The sequence below is a fragment of the Artibeus jamaicensis genome, unplaced genomic scaffold, assembly GCF_021234435.1.
Source record: "Artibeus jamaicensis isolate MK-2021 breed Jamaican fruit bat unplaced genomic scaffold, CSHL_Jam_final contig_332, whole genome shotgun sequence".
In the NCBI taxonomy this organism is placed as follows: Eukaryota; Metazoa; Chordata; class Mammalia; order Chiroptera; family Phyllostomidae; genus Artibeus; species Artibeus jamaicensis.
In genome coordinates, this window is record NW_026521788.1 from 1,354,175 (window position 1) to 1,378,857 (window position 24,683).

The following is a 24,683-nucleotide window of genomic DNA, read 5'->3' on the forward strand; positions in this document are numbered from 1 at the left end:
TTATTATGTAAACAGTCCTTAAAAATCGGAGGACTCCAACAGTAAGTCCTACGTAAGTTCTACCTAAAAACCCAAAGTCAGGTAGAACACGTAAACCCTAATTGTAGGCAGACCCCTTTCAAACACCTACGCAGACCACCCAGTTTCCACAGCATTGCCAAATGCTAACATTGTAATGAAAAGTTTAAAGTCCAAAGCCTACAAGCCATCGGAGGTTCAGTAAGCAGATTGTGCCATTTCAGAACGGAAAATGTGCTTGCACAAGCAGGTCACCGGGCTCACCTTTCTGCAGGGAGTCTGGCCTTCGGCTTCGAACGCGGCTCTGCCAGGGTCACAAGTGTGACTGAGCCGCGCTTTCACGGAGGTTAGCCAAGGTTCACAGGGTCATGACTGGGCCGTTTTATCAGTCATGTCAGGCTCACACCCTATTGCCCAGCATAGATAAAAACTTTATCTGTCAGTTTGCTAAATCTACTCCTCCTGCCTTCTTTTCAATAGAGAAAACCTGGACTTACTTATCTAAATCAGAGAGCAGCCTTGCCCAATACTGTTTTCATGGCAACTTCTGAGTAGGAGAAACACACCAGTGATTTGGGGTCTCACTTTAGTCAATAAGTGTCCATCCCTGCAGTGACCGGCTTTGTCCCACCCAAAACCTTGCCTTGGGAAAACAGGTCAGGTGATGTGTTTATTAAACAGAAGAAGTTTGTGGACGGAGGTGTTACGTGAGAGTGTGATTGTTCTCAGTGTTGCCTTTTCAAAGTCATCTTTTCCTAAAGTACAACAAACCACCAGAAATCTAAAATTAACTTTGATAGATTTCCCAAATAGGGAAGCTAAATTGCCGTAGAAAAATGTACAAAGTTAGCTTTGGACTCATACACACATCTACTATATGTTCTCTAACAACTGTTAAGAGAAAAAAACGGCTAAGGTTTCTTCCCCACAGAAAGTAGATATGTACAGATGACAAATAAAGCCATGCACGTGGCCATTTAGAGACCCGGTGAGATAGGAGAAGCACAAACACCACTCCAGGGAGTTGTCCTGCACGGGGATTTTAAATACAAGACAAGCACCTTCAAATCGACTTTATTCGGAAACTAGGCAAAATTCATTATTTTAATATTTAAAGACTGTGGTACCAGAGTGGAGACACATAAATATTATAATATACATTTAGAAATTAAATATAATAAAATCAACATGACACTGTAAAAACTCGTATGTACATTTCCAGTCAGTCTGAGGTTTAGGCGGTCACGCCCATCAGATTTCTCCCTGGAACTGCGTGAACCTTGCAGGGAGATCGTCCACGGGGTACACGGTGGGGCTGGTTTTCATCGTAGGAGGTCCGTTCAGAAGCCTCCAGTCACAATGCCTGGCCAGCTCCACTGTGAATATTTTGAGGAGAATTTTTGCAAACTCTTTCCCGACACAGCTCCTGAGGCCTCCTCCAAATGGAATGAAGCTGAACCTGGATGCGTCCTCAGGGTGCGGCAGCATGAATCGGTCGGGATTGAATTCCTCCTTGTTGGAGAAGATGTCAGCCACGTCGTGAGTATCACAGATGCTGTAGATAACATTCCAGCCTTTGGGAATCTGGTATCCCTGCAAAAGAGTATGAGGTCCCGAGGGCTGACAGACTGGAATCTAACTTTTGACAAGAAAAAGCTATGGCTGAAATCTCTGAAGGAGTTATGAGTGGAAAGAAAGGGCGGGATGGGTAGAGAGGCAGACAGGCGGGTTGCTGAACTACTGGGTCAGGACACTGTCCTCAACAGCACTGAGGAATTTAAGCCAAGGCACAGGGAAGCAAGGCGAGATTTAAAGCCACAACAAAATGGGAGGGGGGAACTTTGAACTTACGTTCAGTTCAAAAGTCCTAAGGGCAACCCGAAAACCTCCCGGAACTGGGGGATTCAGTCGAAGGGTTTCTTTAATAACACACCCAATGTATTTAAGCTGTTCCAAAGTTTCCATGTCCAACTTGTTGTCTTGATTGCTCTTGCAAAGTAAACCCTATCAAAACAGTCATACAGAGGTGAATGGTCATTTTGTGTTCCAATAAAATCAGGCCAGCAGATGTCAACAGGGCTTAAGAGGTGACTAGACCCAAAGGGCCCCACAATGGACAAGGGTGAAGGGGAAAACAGTGAGCAGCTAGTGACCATCCGCCTCCATCCCTTGGCCCAAACCCACTATTTTATGTACAATTCCAAGAGAACTGCTGCTCACTAATTAGAACCACTAAGCTTCTTCTTCACCCCCATCACCACCACCTACTGCCACCCACCTGGAAGTCACGCCTTTGAACACACAAATCCAAGAAAATGGAACCTATCTAAAAATCTCCAGGATTCTGCAAAAGGTGGTGATCGGATAGGGATTGAGGCCAAACCCTGCCTGAGTGGGAACACAGCTCAAGATGCCTCCCCTTTTATTCACAAAGCAAATTCTCTGTCCCCATCTGTCCACCCCCCACCCCCACCTTTAAAATACTCAGAGAAGGCAGTAGACTTACTGCGAAGTTAGCTAGGAGGCAGAGGAATTTCTTAAGGTAACAGGGAACCCTGGGAGTCCCCTACCTTACTCTTCAGCTCCTCTCGCACTTTCTGGAGAACGTGAGGGTACAGCCCCAGGTAGGTGATCAGAGATGTAGCTGCGCTGGCCGTGGTTTCGTGGCCCCCGAAGAGGAGTTCGGTGGAAGACTGCTTCAGTGCCTGAGAGTAGAACAAGATGAACGTTTTTACAAGTCTCCATGTGATTTTACGCAGGGGTTAATTACAACCCACCTGATGGTTCTGGAGGCGGGGTGGGGGAAGAGGAGAAGGATTCAGTTTTGCTGACAGAAAGTCAAAGAAAGCAATATTTTTTAAAAGCAGAAAGTAACGTCACTTTGTTCAAGCTAAAGCAGGAAGGCCGGTAATTCCCCCCCCCCCACACACACCGGGAACTCTTGAATTGAAGTCTTAGTTGTATTAAAATTGCTCAAGATTCCTTATCTACGGTTTGCAAATTCCGACTTTCCCTTCAACACCTAGAAAGGCTGGGTGACGCTCCCTGATCCGCTGCGGCCTCTTCCACAGCTCTCCTCCCGGGGTCTCCACTCTTTCCGCGCCCCTTCGCTGTGCGGGGAGGTGGGGCGGTCTGTGTAGGCTGCCCTCTCCTGGAAGCTGGGCCCCAGGCCGGCGCTTGGGGATCCCAGGAATTGCATTTGGAAAACCAGCCACCTAAACGCCACAGTCCCCCTTCCGCAGCTGTCACTCACCTGCATATCCAGCCTCTCTCCCCTCTCCCACGAGTGCTCGATCAACAACTGCAGCGCATCTTTGTAGCCTCCGCCCGCCTCTGCAGCCCGCAGTCGGCAGATCTTGGCGCGAATGTTCTCTTCAATGCGCGCGTGGATAAGGTTCCGCGCTTTCATGCCCTGAGCGCAGAGAGCGCCCCGCAGTGAGCAGAAGCCCGCACCCGTGCCCCCTCGCCCTCGGGACCCTCGCTCCGCACCCTGCTTGCCGCCATTACCCGGTACAGCCCGCTGAAGGGCACATCGATGGGCAACGAGAAGAGATTGCGGGTCATTTCCTCGAAGGCCTCCACCAGCTGCTGCTCGGCGTCCCCGCCGCTCTCCAGAAGCGGCTCGCAGCCCAGCAGGATGCGCATGGCGATGCGGAACATCAGGCGCTTCACCTGGGGGTAGACCAGGAGGCCCCTCTCGCCGCAACTCAGCCACTGCTCCAAGCAGTGTCCCACTTCTTCGGCGATTACCGGCACGTAGCACTGGAGCGCCTCTCGGCTGAAGGCCCGCATAATTACCTGAGCCCCGAGGAGGGGAGAACGTTAAAACCCGGCCCCATTCCTCTCGTCTTCCTGGGTTCCCTTCCAGATAACCCAATTCCGCCAGACCCAGGGCACTTTCCCGGCTGGGAAAACTAAGCTGGGCTGGAGAGGGTCCTAGCCGACGCCTCCTGCAGCTAATGCTCGCCCAGCATCAGTCTGCGTAAACCCCTGCGGCGAATGGGGTCCCCGTTCCGGTCCAGATGCCTTCACCTCCGCCCTCACCTTCTTGCGTTGCTTGTGCGAGGAGTCGTGTAGATTGGAAAGGCAACCGGAGCCCAGGATGGTGCGCACCGACGCGGGCCAGTGGACCGACACTAGCCGGTGCTCCCCAAGCAAGATGCGCCGCACGTTGTCGGCGCCCATCACTCGCACCGTGGGCCGCCCGAACAGATGCGTCTTGTAAATGAAGCCGTATTTCCTGCGCTTCATCTGCAGGAACTTCCTTCGCTGCGAAAGGAAAGCGGAGGAGAGAGGCAGGCGTGAGGGGGCGCCGGGGAGCGCCGCGCTTCGAGCCTCCCAGCTGTAGTCACCTCCTCTCTCCGGGGCGCCAGCCTCGGCTTCGGTAGAAGCCTGGAGCCGAGACCAGAGAAGCGTCCTGTCCCGCCCCGAGGTCTCTTACCTGTAGCACCATCTGCAATGTTTCCCCAAAGAAGGGGAAGCCCATAGTTCCGGGGGGCAAAGGGAGCGCGCAGCTGCGGTCGCGGCTGCTCACGCAGTACAGGTCCCAGAGTTTGATCGCGGCGAGGAAGAGCAGCAGCGGTAGCACGGAGGTGCAGAGAGCACTGGCCAGCAGCGCAAAGAGACCCATGGCGCGCTTCGACCTCCCGCGCCACCTGCTGCCGCCGCCAGCACTCCAAACCTCGCCGCGCGCCCGCTTTATAGGAGGCCCAGGTTGCTGCCCACGTTACCTTGGTCAGACAAATTAGTTCACCCAAAGTTCATCTTTAATTGCGGATTGGGTCCCTGGCTCCTCCCCCCGCGAGACGCTGCCCAAAATCTTTAACCGTTTGTTCCGCGTCAAGGCAGAGGCGGCGCGGAGGCGGCCTTCTCGGAGCGCGCCTCCTGGGACGCGGAGCTAGGAGCTGCCTGACCCCCCATCCCAGGTGTGCGGTGCTCCAAAGTGGCGACACGGCCGAACCGGGCTCCGGGGAGCGGGAACTCCAAGCCCTAGGCTTCCTGGTGGTCTCATTGGAATCCCTCCGTCGGGTCTGACTGGCGGTCCCAGACCAGACCTGCCTTCATTGGCTTTCCATTTACTGGTGCCTCGTGGCGTCTCTTTTACCCGCTGGGAAAGGAGACGGAAGTGCTGCCAGGGATCTTCAAGCTGCCTTATCCCACAGGTGGGGAAACTGAGGCCCAGAACGCACAGTACAACGAACACCTCCCGACTCTTCCGAAGATCCCGCAAAGGAGCCCGGGGCCAGGACCCCTTTGAGAGCCGCAGGGAGTCAGGCATGATCGGAGGATCAGGGACCACAGTTCCCCAGCCCCCTCGAGGGCGCCAGCACTCACGAAGTGATGGAAGATCTAACCCTAAGGGTACAAGGGAGCTCCCAGATCCCTCAGGACTCCAGGTGCAAAACTGCACAAGTCAGCCCCAACCCTGACGCCCCAGTGGGGGCAATTCCTCGGCGCCTGAGCAACCAGCGCTCTGCGATCTGGCCGCAGCCGGCCGGGTTCCGAGGACCCTGGAGCGCGCCGGGCGCGCAGGAACAGGAGGCCCGGCAGGATGAAGAGACAGAATAAGGAAGGTCCGGGGGTCTGGACTCAGAGTCCCGACTTCATTTCTACTTGCATCACCTTGGGCAAATCACACATCCTTGCGCTTATTCCTCCTTCTTAATTTGGAAGCGATCATTCCTGACCTGTGTACACCTCAGGGTGGTTGAGAGTTTCCAAAAGGGGCCTTTGGTTGCAAATACAGTTCCCAGCTCCCCCCACGCTAGGCTACCTACGCTACTAGAGTGACCGGGACTCCCGACCCTGGAGCCTTCCTGCGCTCTCCCGGCTTCCACCCAGAGTAAAGCCACCCTGGTGAGGTGGGTACGCAGTTCTAAACCCAGGCCTATGGGAGTGTTGGTGTCCCAGCTGGGAAGCGGGGCTGCTGACTTTTGCTCAACTACAATCAGCTGCTACAGCAGCCAGTGTGCTGCCAATTCTCAGAGCTCAGGCATCGCGGCAAGCGCGCTTGCGATCCCGGCTTCCCACCTGGCCAAGCCGCTCAGCCTGGGACCCGGCAGGGCCACGCACTCCGTTGGTTTGGGCGCAGAACGCACCAGCGGGGCTGAAAATGAAACAGAATAACGTGCGTTTGTTTAAAACTGAACAGCGGCTCTAGAACGAGCCAACCTCGCGCTTTGGAAAGCGTTCCATGGAGATGGGAAACTCTTTAATCTTGAGAGCTGTTAAATACGCGGTCCTCCCACGGGGGTCCCCAAAGCCCGCGGGAGCGAAAAATGTCTGCGGAGTCTTAGGGAACGAGCGGACCCCGAAACGCTCCAAGCCGGGGTCGCCACGGGGCGTGTTTCGGACAGTCAGTGCTTCCGCATAACCCTGCTGGGCGTTTCAGAGGCTCTAGAAAAGGGCTCCTCCGACTGTCATGTCTTCTAACCATCTGGCGACGTAACTGGTGCCAGACAACTTCTGGGCTCCGGCCGACAGGAACCGGAGCCCGACGCTAGAGGTAATTCTCAGAAATCCTGGCCCGCCCCTCTCTAGACAGCGCCTCTGGCCGGTGAGCTAAGCGGGCGAGCGGGGGCGTGACCTGGGGCCCAGCCCCAATCCTCGGGCCTGACCCGCCTGTGACCCCTGCAGGCCGGACCGTGACATCAGAGTGAACCCTGCGGGGCCACCTCGCCAAGTTCAGCGCGCTCTGGGTCACAAGATGAGCGGGGCCTGTGGGCTGGAAACCGCCACAGGGGAGGAGGTGTGTCTTAATCTGTCCATCGAGACTCGTGGGGGCGTCCGGTGGGGAGCGTCCAGCAGAAAAGGATTAAATGGGCGAGTGAAGACCAATAAAAAATATTTGGGGGGGGGTGGGAGCGTCAATAAATTACCAGCCCAGTGAGAACTTTGATCGAGAAGAGGAGGGGGAGTTGGTTCACTGGAAAGCAAAATGTTTCCAAATGTTTACAAAACAATCTCCTTGTGCTCCGGGCCGGGGGTGGGGAGTGGGGAGTGGGTGGGTAGGAAGTAGTTTGTGCTGGAAGAGGGGAGTAGAGTGAGCTAGGGCAGCTGGAGCACCCCTCCTTTTTTCCCCCTTTAGCCCCTTCTCCCATCTCTTGAACATCCAGTCCTGTCTCAGGGCTCTGTACCCGCGGTTCCCTCTGCTTGGGGAGCCCTTTTCCCAGGTCACCGCGGGCTGGCTCCCTGCAAAGTCCAATGACCTCTGCTCAGAGAAGCCTGCCTGGCCCACCCTGCTGAGTGTAGCCCCCAGGTACTCAGCATCACAGGCCTGTTTGATTTTCTCTCCAGCCCTTATCACCATCGGACATATTCTTGCTCTTTCGTTTTCTAGTTAATTTATTGTCCGCTTCCTTCGTGAGCATATCGCATCCAGAAGAGCAAGAACCACGTCGGCTCCTTCCTCAGGGAATCTGGAGCTACTAACAAAAGAGCTAAGGTATTCTGTGAAATTACTAAATATAATGGATCGATGAGAAATGAGTAAAATTGGAGCTGCCCCCTACAGGGGCTTAGAGTTAGTACAGGATCCAGAGCAGGTAAACCAGGTCTATGCGAACGAGCTTCACTGTCAGGGCTCTCCAGAGCCCCCTCTCCCGTATTCCTCTTCTCTCCCCAAATCAGAATCAACCCCCAAACCTGATCCTCCTGCCATGTCACCCTGGCGGAGCTTCTCAGGCCTGTCTGTTGTCCCTGCAGCCCCAGAACACCCTGAGGGCAGGCCCCAGTCTCTCCACTTCTGCTGGCTCAGGGGCCTGCCAAGCCCATGGCCTGGCGCCGGTACTGGGTCAGCAGTGGGTGATGAATTGCCCTGGATGGGGTTATGGCTGTGTCAGCCGGGCGCAGAAAGGCCTGCTGCGCTCTTGAGCTCCTGGCCCTGCTGCTTCCCCCTTTCCTCCTGGCCCAGGGATCCACCTTAAGCATAAGGTCAGGAGGGCACCAGCTTCCTTCTGGTTCACTAAGGGGTCAGTTGGGGCCTCGGCAGTGGCAGCAACTCTCCTGGCTCCGCCATCACTCCAGCTGCCCCCGCCTGTCTAAAGATGGGTGGCAGGGCGAGGCTGTCAGGAATTAAGACACTGGAGGCTCTTGGCTTTGATTTAAATGCTGATGGGAACCTCTGTTGCAGAGGTCCAGAGAGAGTTCCTAAACCCACCTAGGGATCACTCTGATGGATGAAAGGGCTGAGTCCCACCTACACGAAGGCCACAGGCCCAGAAGCCTAAGGGAGGAGAGGTGTTAAGTGATGGGGTGAAGGAAAGTACTGGTCCAGCAGTGCAGAGCCCGTCTTGGCTTCTCAGGTGGGTCTTTTGCCTCAGTTTCTCCTCGGTCATAAAGGAGGTGGGGGTAGTGATCCAGAAGGTCCCAGCAGCCAGCTATCAAGGAGATAATTCACAGCCCAGTTCCTGGGGCTATCGTGTGCTCTGGAGGGAAGTCTGTCTATAGTGTGAGTCCCAGGCTGCCCCAGTCCCCAGCCCCTCTCTAGGTATTTGCTGAGGTGGGTCCGAGCTGGGAGTGGGAGGAGTCTCCCCTGGGTGTTGACAGACTCTCCATTCCACGCCTTTCCATCAGGAGCAACTAGCCGCCCAACTAAGCCCGGCCTCCTCACTCAACTGTTGCCAGTAAACTACTTCTTGGCCTTCCTGTTTTGGGTACAAATACCCCAAACCTCTCTGAGTATGTCTCAACCTCCCATGAAAATAATCCAGATTTACAGAATAAGTGTGCCTATTCTCCCATATAAATGGGAAGATTAAAGGAGTTCTTGAAGGAAGAATTTTTCTTCTAAGAAGTCACCAGCAGAATCCGGTGATGTTGAGCCGTTTGGAGCCCTGGAAACGCCCACAATTCTGAGTTTCCGCTGAGTGGCCATGGCGCTCCGTGTGGAGGCTGGCTGCCGGAGGGTCTTCCGTCGGGCGCCTTCTCAGTGTGTCTCCCTATGGCCCAAAGCCAGGCCAGGGAGATGCTTCTGGCGTCCCCACTTCCGCGCAAGGGCTGCAGCCCTGGCCCTGTGTGCTGAGTCTCTGGCGTGGTCCACGAGGCGCAATACACTCAGCAGCCGCTCAGTCCAATCACCCTCCCAGGACTGGCGCAGAAAGGCGAGGCTGCACAGCTCTAATGGATATCTGTTCTTTCTGTCCTTGCTTCGGGATCCTGGGATGGGCTTGAGAAGCTTGGCCAACGACCTTTCTTTCCTAAGAGCGCAGAATGCGCGAGACACCGTCTCACCGGCCTGGGCGCTTCTCTGGTTCTGCGGCGGTGGCTCGGGCTCCCCCTCCATCAGAGTCCCAGAGTCCAGCAGAGACACATTCGTTGACTGTTTGTTGAACGAGTAAGTGAGCGCACAACTTGGCACTGAGGAAACGCAGATGGGTGGCACTACGATTGTGCCAGTGCCACTGACCAAGCCATGTCCTGCAACACAGTGGGTCAGAGGTGTAGCCCATCTGGCGATGATGCTGAAGGCACGAGCGGGTGGAAAAAGAGCCGCAGCCCGTCAACCGGGTGCACTATGGGCACGGTCTGCATGGCGGGGAAAGCAGGCGTGGCCAGTTCCCAGCTCGCTGTGCGCACCAGCTCCACTGTGAGCAACTGGAGCACCGCCTGCGCCAGCTCCTGGCCGAGACAGCTGCGTGCACCTCCACCAAAGGGGATGTAATGAAAGCGGCTTGAGGCCCCGTGTGCATCCTGGCCTGAGGCGCTGAAGCGCTCCGGGTCAAAGCCCTCGGGCGGGCTGCGATATACCGCGGCCGTCTCATGCGTGTCCCGGATGCTATACATCACGCTCCAGCCCTTGGGGATCTGGTAGCCCTGCGGGGAGGTGAGGAGACCTGCCTGGTCACCAGGAACTTGGAAACTGGACCTAGACTGACCCTCCACCCTGGGTGCATCACACAGAATTCTGAAAACTAGCAGGAATTTGTGTCGAACGTGCAAGAGTGGCTGCTCTGCATTCCAATCACAGTTCCTTCTCTGGTGAGCTGTGTGACCTTGGGCTAGCTACTCAATCTCTCTGGGCCCTCAGTTCCTTAATTGTGAGGGGAAAAAAAGGACAAAAATACTCGTTTTGTTATGAGGATAAAATAAATGTGTCTGGCATATATGTTGGTGGTCAGTAAATGTGATGTTATTTATGTTTCACTGTTTTGGTTTTGTCTTTCTTTTTTCTTCTGATATTAGATTAGGACCTAAATTCTAGTTCTGCACCTACCAGCTGTTTAGGCTGGAAAAGTCCAAATGACAGCGGCCCCATTTCTCAGTGGTCAGCTCAATTATAAAGGTTTTTCTTTGCACTGAATGGAAAACTGCCTCTCTGTCCTTCCGATCCATCAGCTATACAACAATAATGTTTAGGTCTGTAGCTGCACTTTAAGAAGGTGCACAGGAGAATTAAACTGGGGAGTCCTTAAAATGTTGGAAAGCAGCTTTCACGCTCCCTCTGTGCACCTCCAGCTTTTTACACTACTTCACTTTCTGATGTGTCTTCCTTCCCCTTGACTACCCTGCTTCTCTTGCCTGAACAGACTCCACAGTGTCTAGGAGGAGGCTCTCAGACAGGCAGAGAGAAGATCTTAGAATTGTAGAGGAGCTCTCTTGCTCTCTTCCCTGGGCCTCAGTTTCCTCATCTGTAAACCAGATGGCTAAGACGCCCGAGTGCTGCTCACCCTGGGGGACCTGTGCTCCTCCCCATTCCCCTGTGGTCTTGCAGGGCACACTAACACCCACAGAATGAAATCTGAATTCCAAGATGCAACATCCAACACACTTCTGAACACCTCACTGATTCACCCACTTGTGGGGGCTGTCCCACCCTCACGCTTTACTGCTCCAGTTCAAATCCCAGCCCCCCAATACTATGGCATCATCCAGGACTACTGATCACTCCACACATTTGGGATGAAGCTGTAGGCCCTGGACCCCTTTCTCTCCATGATCAGGTCCTCCACGGCAGGATCCCAGTCCCCACGGTACCCTGGAATCCTGGTTTGCAGCACACCACGGATGCTTGCTGTTTTACGTAAGGGTCAGGGAAGGAGATGCCCCCTTTGCCTGGAGCCTCCCAGGAACGGAGCTGCGGCAAGAGGGGACTGCAGGGACAGCTGTTCAGGCAAACACCTTTGCCACGTTAGGGCTCCACTCCCAGGTTCTGCCCTTGTGTAGCACAGCCCAGTGCCGCATGGAGTGTCAGAGCTGGAAGGGGCCAAGGCAGCTCCTTCCACAGAATAAATGGACTTGCCCAAGGTCTTACAGAGATAAAGCAAGGCCTCGACCTTGAATTTGTTGCTCTGACCAAGCCAGTCTGATCAGACCATTAAGAGATGCTAACCCACATTTTCACTGTCCCGGCTTCGGGAATCCTTAGCCGAGGAGACCCTGGACAGGAGAAGGGCCATTCTTTGATCTTGTAAGGGTGGGGGGCGGGGTACGGGGCATTCAGGGGAGCTCTTTGTACTCCACCCAGACTCACTGGCTAAGAGGGGGATGCTGTGGGGAAGAAGTTTTTATTCTCTTGGATCTAATTGTGTTGACCGACCTCCCCAGCTGCCAAAAGCGTAAGTCTGTGGGGTCCCTAACCTTGTTGGCTCACCAGGCACTACGCCTGAGCCCCTCAACCACGGATCTGGGAAAACAGAACAGGGCTCAGCTCACTTTACAGGCAGGAAAGTGGAGGATCCGAGAGGGAAAGAGAAGACTTGGCGGTCTCAATTCCCACCTCCCACCTCCCACCTCCCACCTCGCACCTCCGTGGCACCGCAGCAGGCAGCCCTGCGGCAGGGGGCGGGGCGCAGCGCACTTACATCGAGCTCGAAGGTGCGCAGTGCTGTGCGGTAGCCCCCGGACACCGGCGGCAGGAGGCGCAGCACCTCCTTGACCACGCAGTCCACGTAGCGCAGACCGCCCAGCGCTGCGAGGCTGAGGTCCGGCTCGCAGAGGCAGTCGGACCAGGGCCCCGCACCGTCCCCGGCGGGCAGGGGCTCGCAGCCGCACGCGCGCACCAGCCCCTGAGCTGCTAGCTCCTGCCGGATTTTGGCGATGGCCCCCGGGTGCTGCAGTAGCAGCAGGACGAGGGATGTGCTGGCACTGGCGGTGGTGAAGAAGGCTGCAAAGAGGAGCTCCACGGCCGACTCCTGCAAGACAGCCCGGGCGGAGCTGAATCTCCGTCAGCGGGGCCCCGGCCTCCTGACCGAGATGTGAAGGGCCCAAATTGACTGTTGTGCAAAGGCCAGAGAGCCCAGGATGTGCCACTGGGGCGGCTACGTGTGAGGGTCCTGGAGGCAACTGAATCCCGTCTGCCACTTGGGCAAGCTACGAGAACAATGGGCAAAACCAGGATCTATCCACTTGCCTTGGGAGGGTTCCCAGATAATGCTAGGAACTTATTTCGTGTGCCATTCTTAGCACTTTCAGTATATTGACTCATTCCACTCTCACCCCGGACCCGTGAGAATTGCCCTTCTTTTGCAGGGCTGGAAATGTCCCTGCAGCCAGTCGTCCCAGTAGCGGGCTCGGAGCCCAGTGCTCCTAACCACGTGGCGGTGCTGCCTGCAACCGCAGCTGGGGCTGTTGACAATGACTGCAATGGGACTGAGGAAGGCACCCGCAGCTGCAGCCCCAGCCTTGCACCAAAGCAGGCATCATGGTTTCTTCTTCCTGCTTAGTGGAGTGGTCCCGGTGAGGGACTGAATCTCTTCCTGGTCTGCACTGCGCAGGAAAAACTGAGGGGGGGCCTCCAAGCCCCAGGTCTCATTGCCTGACTCTGCCCTCCCGGCTCCCTGGGTTCCTTCCTGGCAGCAACCACGGCGTGTGTTTATACTCTTGTGGAGTACACAAGATGAAAGTGTACTCCACCCCTCCTGCGCCTCAAGGGGAAGGGCTGTGTTTTGATAATTTCTAAATCCCCGGTCCCAGCACAGAGCCTGACACCGACTAGGTACATAATATGTGTGGAGCGAATGGCTCGGTCCAAGGCTGTCTGCCCCGAACAAGATGGGGAGCCAGGACTGAGACCTCGAAGCCAGCCCTAACATCCTCCCTGAAAAGGCATAGCCTGCCTGACCTGCCCTGAATACCAGACCAGAAAAGAAGTTGCTTCCTGAAACCTGGGACAACCTCTTCCCACCCCTGTCTAGACAGTGGAACCGTGCACTCCTCTCCACACCACTCCCTTCACCGCCCAGAACTGTTCCTACCCTTGGGCTCTCTCAGGACTCCGGGGAGCCCACCGCCCGACTCTTCCAGACCTCACAGCCACCCAGGAGTCAGGGTAGAGATGATTAGCCCCATTCTCAGAGAGGAAACTAAGGCCTAGCCCCGCACTCTGAGGTGGGTGGAAAGGGGAAATTGAGGCCTAGAACAAGGATGGGAATTGCTTTCAGAAGGGCTGGGGTATTTCCAATTCTAATGTTCCCCTGCTCCCCAACCTCTCCACTGTTTTTCTGTGTTGTCAAGCAGGTCCTGGGGGCCACTCCAAAGCTTCCCCCACCTCCACTGTATGCTATGCACACTTGGGGAGTGGTTCCAGTTCTTTGGGGGATCCCACCGTGACAAACAAACTGGTTGGTAGCAGCACCAGGTGCCAAGGTGCCTCATAGGAGGTGGGGAGTTTCCAGGAGGATATGGAGTTTGACCCTGAGCCCTTAGGGTTTATAGAGAAAAGGAGTGAAGAGGGCTTCATGGGAGGGGGCGCAGTGGAGGTAAAGGCAAGGAGTGACAGAGAAGGCAGGAGGAGGAGTGGAGTTGTTTGTGGCCAGAAGGGCCTAAGATTCAAGCCTTCTAGGCTCCTACTGAGAATGGGTGGGGCTGAGTCAGGACTAAAAGCCTAGTCTCCTTTTCCCCCTCCCCCCGAGGAGTGACTAAGGCTTAAAGTGGGGCTATAACCCTGCTAGGAATGCAAAAGAGGAGAGAAGGCCAGACCTCTCGCCACTTACCTTCAGCTCCTGCACTGACAGCTCGTGGCCCAGCTCCCTAGTGCTGTGGATAATCATGGCCAGGGCATCACCTGGCTCCCCAGTCATGTCTTCACAAAGCTTCTCTGCAATGGCCTCCTCCAGGTGCCGATGTAGCTGGTCCCTTGCCCGGATGCCCTGATGCACGGGGAGAGAAGGGAGGTGGGGTGGGAAGGCTGAGGGGACCGGGCCTGGGGTCCTCCCCGCCCCCCACCCCCAATCTTCCCAGGGCTGCTCTGGCTCTGCTGAGTTCCTGGTGTAGGCAGTTTCCCAGCTGAGCTCCATTCCTGGCACACAGAAGGGTTTTAACAAATGCCCAGGAATTTTTCCACTTTACTGATACATCATTCTCTCTTGATGACCACAAGCTCCTTTGAGGCAGGAAACCAGTTTCTTTGGTCCTTAAGATAGGATGCTGAGGCCCAGAAAGGTCAAGCAATTGCCCAGAGTCACGCAGCCATCAGTGCCTATGTGGGCACAAAGTTGTGGGGGTGGAGTCAGCTCATTGCCTTCCCTTGCACTGGGCTCAGGCACGGACAGTAGGCACTGGTGCCGAGAGCACAAGGGACACCTCGATGCACCTAGAAAAGCTCTGGGTTAGAAGACACAATGGGATAATCTAAGCATCAGCCTTTGTAAGGTGGTAGGCAAGAGGGCCAGGTGCCCCTCCGGAGTTCAGGGAGCAAGTACACAAAAGCATTTGAGGGCTTGAACTCTCTAGTCCGAGTAGATGGAGTTCAAATCCTACCTCACTGCCTCTCCACTAAGTCGTGTGATCTTGGGTTAAATAACTTTATTTAATTTGCCTGGGCTTCAGTTTCTTCATCAACAAAATGAGAATAACACTTTGCAGGTTGAGAGGATTAAATCAGGAAATGTATCCAAGGTGATCAGCCCATATAATGCCCCTTCATACATAACTATTATTTTTACCCAGGTGACTGAAAACCACTGCATTGGCACGGTGAGAAGCCCCAGCTCAGGAAGAAGTGAAAGGCGGGCTGGGGCTTCCGAGCCGCTCCCTAGGCCTCGCCCTTAGCTCTGAAGTCTCAAGAGGCCGCGGTTCTCTGATCCGGAAACTAGCGGGCCGGGGCCCCGGGCGGGGAGCCGGCACCCACCCCTCTCCAACACGGGCTGGCGCCGGGCTGGTCCGGGGGCGTGTCTGCAGCCCTAAAGCTTCCATCGGTCCCGCAGCCGTCCGGGCTTCCAAAGGGGTGTTGGAGGCCCAGCCAAGAGGCGCCGTTCTGGGAAGGGGCTGGGGGGATTGGCCAGGCGCCTGCCACAGAGTATCCAAAAGGAGGCCCACGGCTACTACGGCCGGAGCGTGACCTGTCTGGCTCAGAGAGGGTGTGTGGCCCGCCCCGGGTCACACAGCAAGTCGGGGCAGAGGGCAACCCCAGCGCCCAATGCCACACCACGCCACTTCCACAGAGGTGACACGTAGGGCGTGCCAAGAAACACGCAAGAGGAAGGTCGGGGCTGGGGTGGTAGTACCTTGCGCAGGCCGCTGAAGGGCACGTCCAGGGGCAGCGAGAAGAGGTTCTCCACAAACTGCTCGAAAGTTCGGGACAGCTCCGCGCATTGCGTCTCGTTCAGCCGTAGCCCCAGTAGGATGCGCGCGGCCATACGGAAGGTGAGGGCTTTAGCAGCCTTGTAGACATTGATTGGCCGGTGGGCTGCGCACCAGGTGCGCACCTCGCGCCGCAGCGCCCCCTGTAGGCGGGGCACGTAGCGCTCCAGCGCCGCGCGGCTGAACACTTGCGCCAGAACCTGTACGGAGCACTAGGGGTGAGTCCCGGCAGCGCTAGGGCCTCCTCCGCTTGGCAATCCCAGAGGAGCCAATGTCGGGCCCTTCCTCCTCTTCTAAGTGGCCCGGACCTACACTCGATGGCTTGTGTTCTCAGCATTCCCTCCAGGTCTTTTCTGTTGTACAGTCCCTCCCACCAATCTAGGCTCCAGCTGCCTCCTCCTCCAGGAAGTTGTCCCTAACGACTCTCCAGGTCTATCTCCAGCGCTTCAGGTACCAGAGGTACAGAAGGTCAGAAATGGAAGGACCTTTAAGTCCCAATCCTGGCCTTAGAAACCTAAGTCGGAGAAGGTAAGGGACTGGCCCGAAGCCACCCACTCGTTAGCCAGGGGTCCCGGCCAGGTTTGTGGTGTACCCTTAACACTTAGTCCCGACCTAGCCCACAGCAGGTGCTGGAGAAACGCCGGTCTGACGTCCCGATGGCCCCTTCTCTGGTCTGGGCTCACCTTGCGCCGCTGCCGGTGTGGCTCACCAACAGCGCCGAGCAGCGTGTGCGAGCCCAGTAGGATGTGAGCGCTCTGTGGCCACTGGCTGCGCACAAGGCGGTGCTCGCCTAGCAGGATTGTGCGCACGTTCTCCGCGCCGCTCACGCGGATCACTGGCCTGCCAAGCAGGTGCGTCTTGAACACTGTCCCGTAGCGCTGGCGGCGGGAGCTGTGGAAACGCGAGCCCTGCGCGAGGCGCAGCGAACAGGGCTGGGGCCGCTGGGAGTCCCGCCCAGGCCTCCCAACCGTCCCTGGGTAACAACCCCCTGGCTCCAGGCTGCAGCGTTAACTCTTTACAAAAATCTCAATTGGGACTCGCAACTGCGCCGTAGGAATGTAGATACTCCTGTTCCTATTGGTGAAAGGAGGAGAGTAAGGCTCCGAGAGGGGATGCGAGCGCCCAGGGGCTCCCGGCTGAGACGCCGCCTGACAACCGGTTCTATGCCTGCTCGTCGAACTTCCTAGAACCCTTCTATTCGCTCCCGCGTGTTGTCGGGACGTGTTTAAATAGCGCTGGGGAGAACTGCGGTGACAGACGGTCCTTTCGAGGGAGCAGGTGGGCGAAGGCGAGGGCAGCGTATGCTCCAAGGGCAACGGGTAGAGACTGGCCACGAACCCTGGGAGCACTGAGAGGGCTGAGGGGCCGGTGGGAGCCAGGGCAGAAGGGGCCATCATAGGGGTGAGAACCACCGACTGCTCACCTGAACTAACCAGTGCAGCGTTTCACCGAAGAAGGGCCAGCCCATAGAGCCCTTGGGCAGGGGCAGGGAGGAGGCCCGGTCCCGGCTCAGCGTCCAGCGGAGGGTCCAGAGGTGCTGGGCCAGGCTGAGCAGCAGGCCGGCGCACAGCAGAGCGGTGCCGGCCGCCCCCAGCACAGACAGGCAGCCCAGCCCGCAGGGGAACATGGCGAGCCTGCGGGGGGGCCCCGGCCGAGCAGAGCGCAGGGGCGACAGAGCTGGGGAGCGGGCAAAGCGCAGTGCTCACCCGTCCTGTCCGGAAAGGTCCTGGGGCTCGGGAGCCAAGACTGAGAGTTACAACCTCGGCCAAGGGGTTGGCCCTCAGAGCAGACTGGCAGTGTGAGACAGCGGTGACCACGCGCCCTTAGGGTGCGTGCCTTCCTCAAGGCACATGCGAGCTCAAGACTTTCCCTCTCAGGGTGCAGGCTGCTTCGGGACCCTCACGCCTGGCACCCATGGGCACCTCCCACCGCCTCCAGGGACCAGCACTCCTTTGATAGAAGCAAAAAGGGCAGGCAAAGAGGGGAGCAACTTACCGGTGTTGCCAACCTGGGCTTCGATCCCCGGGGCTGTAGACCCCCGCCCCGCCTCTCTCTCTCTCCCCCAGTCTGTTAACCCTTCTCGGCCCACCCTGGACACATTATATAGACACTGGCTCCCTCCCAAAGGACAGATCCTGATCCACACGACGTGACGTGCCTATGCATATTTAAAGAGCTCTACGCACAGTACCGATTGGAGGCGGTGGGCAGCAGCGCGCTCACCGAGGAGCTAGGAGCAGGGGGGCTAGGAGCAGGGCGTGGCAGCCGCAGCGGTGCTGCAGCGGGGCTGGGGCCGCGTCTGCGGGTGCCCCGCCAGAACTTCCCGCTGGATGCGGGAACTTCGTGGTGGACAAGCCGAGCGCTAACTTGCTCCCTGGGGTTCACACCCTTGAACTTCTAGGTGCCTCTCCTGCTCCCGGCACTCCGAGGCTAAGGGCTGGGGTTTCTCCCATTTGCCTTGTTCCCCTTTCTGGGAAATTGCGACGTTCGATGCCATCCTAGGCATCGCAAGCGCCCACAAGTATAGCCGTGGTCGAGATTCTCTGACACCCCCCATCCATCCCTGGTCTCTGATCTACCACTACAGGAATCCGTGAAAAGATGGTAGTGTCATTGTTGACCGAAGCCCAGGAGGGGCAGCTATCCCTGCGCTCCTTTGGGGTCTCAAAGACCAAATTCACCATTTCCTTCCTCTCCAGAGGGCCCCCCGCCCACGTCTACAGGGTTGTTTCTTGTAGTTTTTGCGAGTCAGAGAGCTCCAAGTGCCCCAAGGACTTGTGCATCCCGGTCCCTACAGCTCAGCCAGAGGGACGGGGAAGCAAAGTAAGGTGAGCTCCTCAAGACCGTTCCAGCTGAGGGCCCTCAGTAGTCTGCTCCAAGCAGAGCAAAGCCCGGGGCTCTCGGAATCCCGGGCGCCTTGCCGAAGCCCCGAGGCCCCCCACGCCCTGGAGGGCTGGCTGAGGCGCGAGGGGGACAACCGCATTCCACAGTCTTCAAAGAGCCAGCCAGTCGTTCGCGCTCCTCCAGTGCCTTCTAAGAATTACCACGTTTACCATGTAATGGTTTTTAAAGTGTGAAAAACCTTAGGATAAGATATAGTCAAAAGAATGAATGTTTATTTTCCTTGTTTTGGTGATACCCCTATTCCAATAACTAGGGAATAATAACCTTTCTAAAGGAAGCAGTTGTTTTAAATCAGGAAGCTCTGAATATATGCAACAAACAGCAACTCATTTTCAAGAATTTGCTCAATCTTTTTTTATATTTCACCACAAAATCAAGAAATGTACATGTAATTCTTTACATTTGTTTTACAGAGTCAGGTGTATGTTTCTTACAAGCATAAATCCCAAAAATGCAAAAGGAGTATTCAGCATAGATACAATGAAGGGAAAGTTTGGTATCACAGTTCACACAAAGGGAAAATGCACATTCGTTTTAGGAGGTTTTCCAGAGTTCGTTTGGTTTGGCTTGTTTCCACCAGGAGGCTATGGTACTGAGACCCGCTGTTTGAAGCAGTAACCCGACCCCTGTGGAAACCCGCACAGGCTGCACCTGAAGTGGTCAGCCCCACGTCGAGCCTGTCCTCTCTCCACCTGACCCAAACCAAACCAGAGGAATTTAGAATGGGGTCAGCTGCAAACAACATAGTTCTGAATATTAATCCTGCCCAACAGGAACATTGCATCTCTAGAAAATCCCACACCTTGTCTTCATATTCAGAATGATTACATCAAACCACCCAAGGAGAACAAATACTCCACATTCTTACTAAATTAAAGCAAGTTTGATTTCAGAGACCTTTAAGGATTTGTCTATTTCTCCCTCGGAATTGGCAGAATTAGAAACTTTTTGCCTGCTTAAATCATATTTAGGTAAAAGTAAAAGCTAAAAGTCAGAAAATGACAGTGAAATATTCCCAAATCAGACATGATTACATTCCAAAACCAGGCACTGATGAAAAAAACAAACCACTGAAGTTTGAATAAAAAAGATATTTATATGTAGAGGCATAAGTTTTTCTAACATATTTACAATCAGTTTCATATACAATTTTTTACCTGATTTACACATATTTTTAAAAGTGAAAAAATTAATGTCACATTTTCCATATATAAAATAGTACTCAGTTATTTAAAAATCCATACAAATAATATTTATTACTGTTTCTTGTTTCAGCTCTTATCAGTGTCTTTTCTCTGCTGTATTTTTTAATTCTGCAAACGAACTGCTGTGGTCACGTCCAGTGCCCATCGGGGAGCAGGGCTCGGCCGTGAACCTGGTGCCGACGCCGAGTGCAGGGAGCGCAGCCTACGTGTGCTGGGACATGCCGTTCACCAGGCCTCTCAGCTGCTTCATGACGGTCTCCATCAGCTTCTGTTTGTCTCGGTCGTTCTTCCTGAACTGCGCAAATATATTGTTCTTTTTGCTAGTATCCTTCATCCTAGGAATATATGTGAATAAGGAAGCTTAGTAAAAGGAAATTATAAGCTACACTGTCACAAGTAAAATATCTTGGCGTGCTCTGAACTATTTCACACTAATCCTATGCTTGAACAATATATTTAAAAGAAAATAAGTATTAATAAAATTACCGAAATGGCAACCAGACACAAAATTAGCAGCTTTATTCTACATTCGATACAAAGTGCTGTTTTTGCATTAGTACATAATTCTAAAGTATATTAAGTTTTCTAATATCACACTATTTTCTAGGATCATTCCATAAAGTGTACTAAAATACATGTCCTCTGTTAATTCTGACACTCACATTCACAGCAAGACGCAGTGAAAGAACAAGTAACATTAGAAAATTTAAAGCAACCTTTTTTTGCCTCAGCAGTATTTCATAGTATTGTAAAGTAAATTTATATTTATTTTAAGCAGTTCTTTTTTTCCTCAAGTAAAATATACCACAGACATTTTGAAATGTGGGAGAATCATACACACTTTTAATTCAACAACTGAAAATATTAATAGTGATACTTAAATCTGCCACATGATCGAGGGAAAACCAACACCTAAACACCTGTGTTACTTTTAAGTGGACAGGATGCACCAGCAAGTGTCCTGTTACCTCAGTTTCTATACATCATTTTTAAATCACACGCTTATCTACTTGCAAAAAACCCAAGTGCACAATGGTGGGATTTTGATAGCACTTGCTGGTAGCAAACATTCCAATTCCCAGTCATATTTTACAAAATAACTTATTTCCTATGTCATAGTATAAAAAATAGTTCCAATTCTCATTTGTCTCAAGTAAACATATTTCCAAGGCCAGTTAAGCCTGTGATTGCAGATACAATAGGAAAAACGTTTTGTTCATATCAACGTAAACAGCAATCTCATATAAAACTACATCAACATTAAAAGACAAGAAAGAGGCTATGTTTTGGTCATTAAAATGAACTAAACTTTTAAGCTCCCTTTAGACATTTCTCTTTTGATGAAAATCTCTAGTTCTTCAATTATCACTGAATCACAAAATGCTAAAATGCCACGTAAAAAAGTTTTCAGAATATACTCACTTCTCCAAAAGAGTAAGGGCTGTGTTTGGATTCACCCGGAGGTACTTAGAAGCTGGCTGTCCATAATCAGCTAGGTAAGTAGACCAATCCCAAACCATAAACAGGTCAAGAAGCTGAGAAAGATGGGGAAATGTTAAACCGACTTTTGATTATTTACCTAGAGCTAATACATAAAGTATGTACCATTCTCAGTCCATTTTAATATGGCCTGCTTCTTAGATAAGTCAGAATAAGGAAATTCATTTTTAAAACTTCATTAACTACACTTTATAACCAAAACAGAATTTACTATCTTCTTGCTTTTGAAATTAACACTTGACTACACTTTCAAATTATTGTAAAATAATGAAAACACCATTAATATAGTTACACTGACTATATTAGGTATAGAGATTTAAACTTTACACATTATTCGGGTCATACTCAAAGTTAATAAGAGTTGGTGCTACTGACTGAAGAATTTTAAAGTACTTAAATTGAACCTTTTCTCTTAGAGGTTAAGTATGTTTACCTTTCTAAGAAGCCATTTGCATCTAGACTTTCCCAAAGTAATTTAAACCAAAAGCTAAGATAATCTCAATTAAGTGCATTAAACAACCTCTGCTGGATTCTCCCTGGTGATAGATCCGCGGCAGTGTTATGAAAAGAGGGTTTCAGGACTCAGCATGTTAACTCTAGGCGATCATTTTGTATAAACAAACAACAACAAAAAAGAAACCCTCTTGTTTTCCATAATGTTTTAAAATTGACTATTTGCTTTATAATCTCCAGTTAGAACTGTTGTCAAATATGGAAGTAATCTTTTAAAAGCAATGCCGTTCCTAAACCAAAGCACCAAACTCCTCATCCAACTTTAAAACCCTAATCCCCTTAAGCCATTTAAAACCAACTTCCTATCCCCATTTGAATTGTTTCAGAAAACTAAATGCTGTACTTACTACCTTCTTTCAGTTTTTATATTATGTCCTCTTTTTTGTTTTAACTCCCTTTATAACTGAGGAGTATACTGCTTTTGCTTTCAAATGAACGAAGCATTTGCATCAGCCAACCCATAGCTGTGACAGCAATAGAGCTTCTGCAGTGGTTAAAACCTGGGAAAAGGTTACAAGAAACCAGCTTTTCCTTAGGAAGGTAATGGACTTGTTTGACTATTTTCCAACACCCAACAGCTGTTAATTTATTACAGCTGTTAATAGAGAATTTCTTGTAAAAGGAGGAAAATTCTATCATGAAATTATCAAGTACTAATCCCAAAAGCCACTATATTTTCTGTCAGACAACACTCTAGGCCACACCCAAATTTAAAACACTGGTATAGAAATGACACTGACACAATGTTAAAGGGATATACTGTCTACAAAAGAAAAGGGAACTTTTTAAAGTTCTATGTAATTTCTAACTGTTGCAACAAGTACGTTTTCCCTTCCCTTCACAAGCAGGCACAGTCACTCTCATATGCTCCCACGGCGAAAATGCAAACTGCTGCGGCTTCTCTGCAGTGTGATCGTGTGATATGTTTAAGAACCTTACAAAAACGGCCTTTCAGGAAACAATAATAAAAGTGGAGAAAAACTTATGAGCGAAGATATTCTCTCAAAAAAGTGATCTGTGTTATCAAAACACTGAAGGAAAGAAACACAGCCTAAATCTCAGTATTAAGAGTGATTAAATAGTGAGGTATGTCTGTAAGACAAATGCCATGTGGTTATTAAAACTGATGTCTACACAGAATTTTAAATGGCTTGGAGAGATGCTTGTAATAAATGTTGCTACTAAAATTACCTAAAAACCCATCAAAAAAGGCTGGAAGAAAACTTGAGGAAATGTTAAGAATGGTTGTTATTTGTGTGATGGGATTATGGGTAGCTGTTATTGTCTTCTTTATTTATTGCCTCTTCACATGCAATTTTTTTTGTTTTTATTTAGTTATTTTTCAAGTACAGTTTTCTATCTATTTCTCCCATCCCAGCCCACCCCGCCCTGTCTTCTTTATTTTTATAACATGCTACAGTGGACAAGTATTAACTCTAGAGTTAGAAATAAGGCTTAGATATTTATATATTAAATTTCAAAAATGAATGCGCCTTATAGAGTTGTTACCAAAAACCTCATTTTGAAGGATTCCTCTTCCAGGTTAGGTATGCGTTTGCACAAGTGTGTGTGGGCATGCGCACAGTCAGCACAAAGTAACACTTAATAACTGTATACTGGCTATAATCTCCCTTTCTTTCCAAAAGGCATTAGCAACATGACCTTTGGGATTTGCAAGAGGAAGAGGCCTTAAACTAAGTCTGTTTTTCTCTTGTGCTGATCTACCCCCAGGTGGGAAAGGAGGGGCCCACTTAATTAATTTAAAACCTACACCAACTCCAACTGTGAATACAGAACTGGTTCTTCTACAGCACAAAAACAGACTTTCCTAGATAAAGAAATATTATGCTTACAATTTTCACATATGGCCTGACAGTCCTATGCAAATCTCTTATCACTAGAAATGACAGGAACCACCAAACTTAACCCACCTGCCCACATGTAGACAAATGTAATCTATATGCTTTCAAATTTACACTAACCCTTTACAGAAATACATATTATGCAGAGTTTAAGTTACAGACATCCATGGAAGTCTGCGTTACACGTTAATGGTGAAGGGATGCATTGCCAATGTGGATAAAAGGAGCCAAGGATCTAGATAATGTTCATTTATTCATTCAACAAATACTGACAGCCACCTGTAGTAGTGAGGCAGCCTCTGTGCTAGGCACCAGACGTACCGAGTAAGTCCCTGTCCTCGAAGAGTTTACACTGTAAGTGGGGAAGGCAGAGAGGCAGTTAACAAGGAAACAAGTACTATTTTGATGTTAATGTGAAGAAATTATAAAGAAAAAAATCTATTCATACAAAATCCTAGTATTTTAAACCATAGTACACATGAGGAAGCTGCTATCAATTTAATAGAATAAATAGAAACTACTAATTTATGTAAGAGCCAGTGTCTGCTTGCTCACTACTCTCAGCCTGTGAATCCAGGGGCTGTAGACCTGAGTGCCATGTAGGTGTCTGCGCCCTGAAGGACACGGATTTACATGGAGAAGAAATACAGGAGCTGCAAGCACGCCGGTCTCATATTCTGCTCTCTCATTACCATGTGTGTAAGGATTTTTCACATGCCTAATACTGCATTGATAGGTAAATAGAAACATACTTCACAAAACTAGGCAGGAAAACTCATAAAATGTGTCCAACAGAGTGTAACTACTCAGTAGATATTCAAGATAGAACTGATTGACGATGCCAGAACACTATTCCAAGTTGACTCCGGCTTTTTCCTAAAGCTTCATGAGTACAAAACGAGCACCCTACAGACTTCTTTGGCTTGTGCTAACAGCCCTCTGAAGAAGGCCCCATTTGGCCTGCAGGCAAACCAGGGCAAGTGAACGCAGACAACTGACTCCCCTCCATTCTCTCCCAGCATTTCACTGGAGTGTTGGCAAAGAAGCAAATTCCCTCACAATAAAGCACTGGGTCCAGTGTTGAATAAGAATATGTCCTTCCTAGAGGAAGAGCACTAATATTTCTGAATGGTCTACCAGTGCCCCTTATCTGTAACAATTA

At 51.7% G+C, this 24,683-nt stretch overlaps 3 protein-coding genes across 6 annotated transcripts in view; all 3 read right to left on the reverse strand.

Annotated features, from left to right (window-relative positions):
* Positions 1–1,113: 1,113 nt before the first annotated feature.
* Positions 1,114–4,679, reverse strand: LOC119057754 (cytochrome P450 26A1). Of its 2 annotated transcripts, none has more exons than XM_037156636.2 (7): positions 4,460–4,679; positions 4,063–4,287; positions 3,526–3,816; positions 3,272–3,430; positions 2,589–2,723; positions 1,870–2,022; positions 1,114–1,611 (listed from the first exon to the last, which is right to left on the reverse strand). In XM_037156636.2, exons 1-7 carry the CDS (start codon positions 4,646–4,648, stop codon positions 1,270–1,272), a joined length of 1,494 nt encoding a protein of 497 aa, XP_037012531.2. In that variant the 5' UTR covers positions 4,649–4,679; the 3' UTR covers positions 1,114–1,269. The 2 variants fall into 2 exon arrangements, with proteins under 2 accessions (XP_037012531.2, XP_037012532.2); XM_037156637.2 differs by having other exon boundaries at positions 1,282–1,611; positions 1,952–2,022.
* Positions 4,680–9,450: 4,771 nt separating this feature from the next.
* Positions 9,451–17,164, reverse strand: LOC119057718 (cytochrome P450 26C1). Its single transcript, XM_037156609.2, has 6 exons — positions 16,961–17,164; positions 16,221–16,445; positions 15,462–15,737; positions 13,950–14,105; positions 11,820–12,149; positions 9,451–9,831 (listed from the first exon to the last, which is right to left on the reverse strand). Exons 1-6 carry the CDS (start codon positions 17,162–17,164, stop codon positions 9,451–9,453), a joined length of 1,572 nt encoding a protein of 523 aa, XP_037012504.2.
* A 1,597-nt stretch (positions 17,165–18,761) lies between these two features.
* EXOC6 (exocyst complex component 6) overlaps positions 18,762–24,683 on the reverse strand; it is a 164,983-nt gene continuing 159,061 nt past the window's right edge. For all 3 annotated transcript variants that reach the window (XM_037156602.2, XM_037156601.2, XM_037156604.2), the window contains 2 exons: positions 21,069–21,181; positions 18,762–19,981 (listed from right to left, as the gene is read on the reverse strand). In XM_037156602.2, coding sequence (XP_037012497.2) covers positions 19,849–19,981; positions 21,069–21,181 — 246 coding nt within the window. In that variant the 3' untranslated portion in view covers positions 18,762–19,848. The remainder of the gene's footprint in view (positions 19,982–21,068; positions 21,182–24,683) is intronic.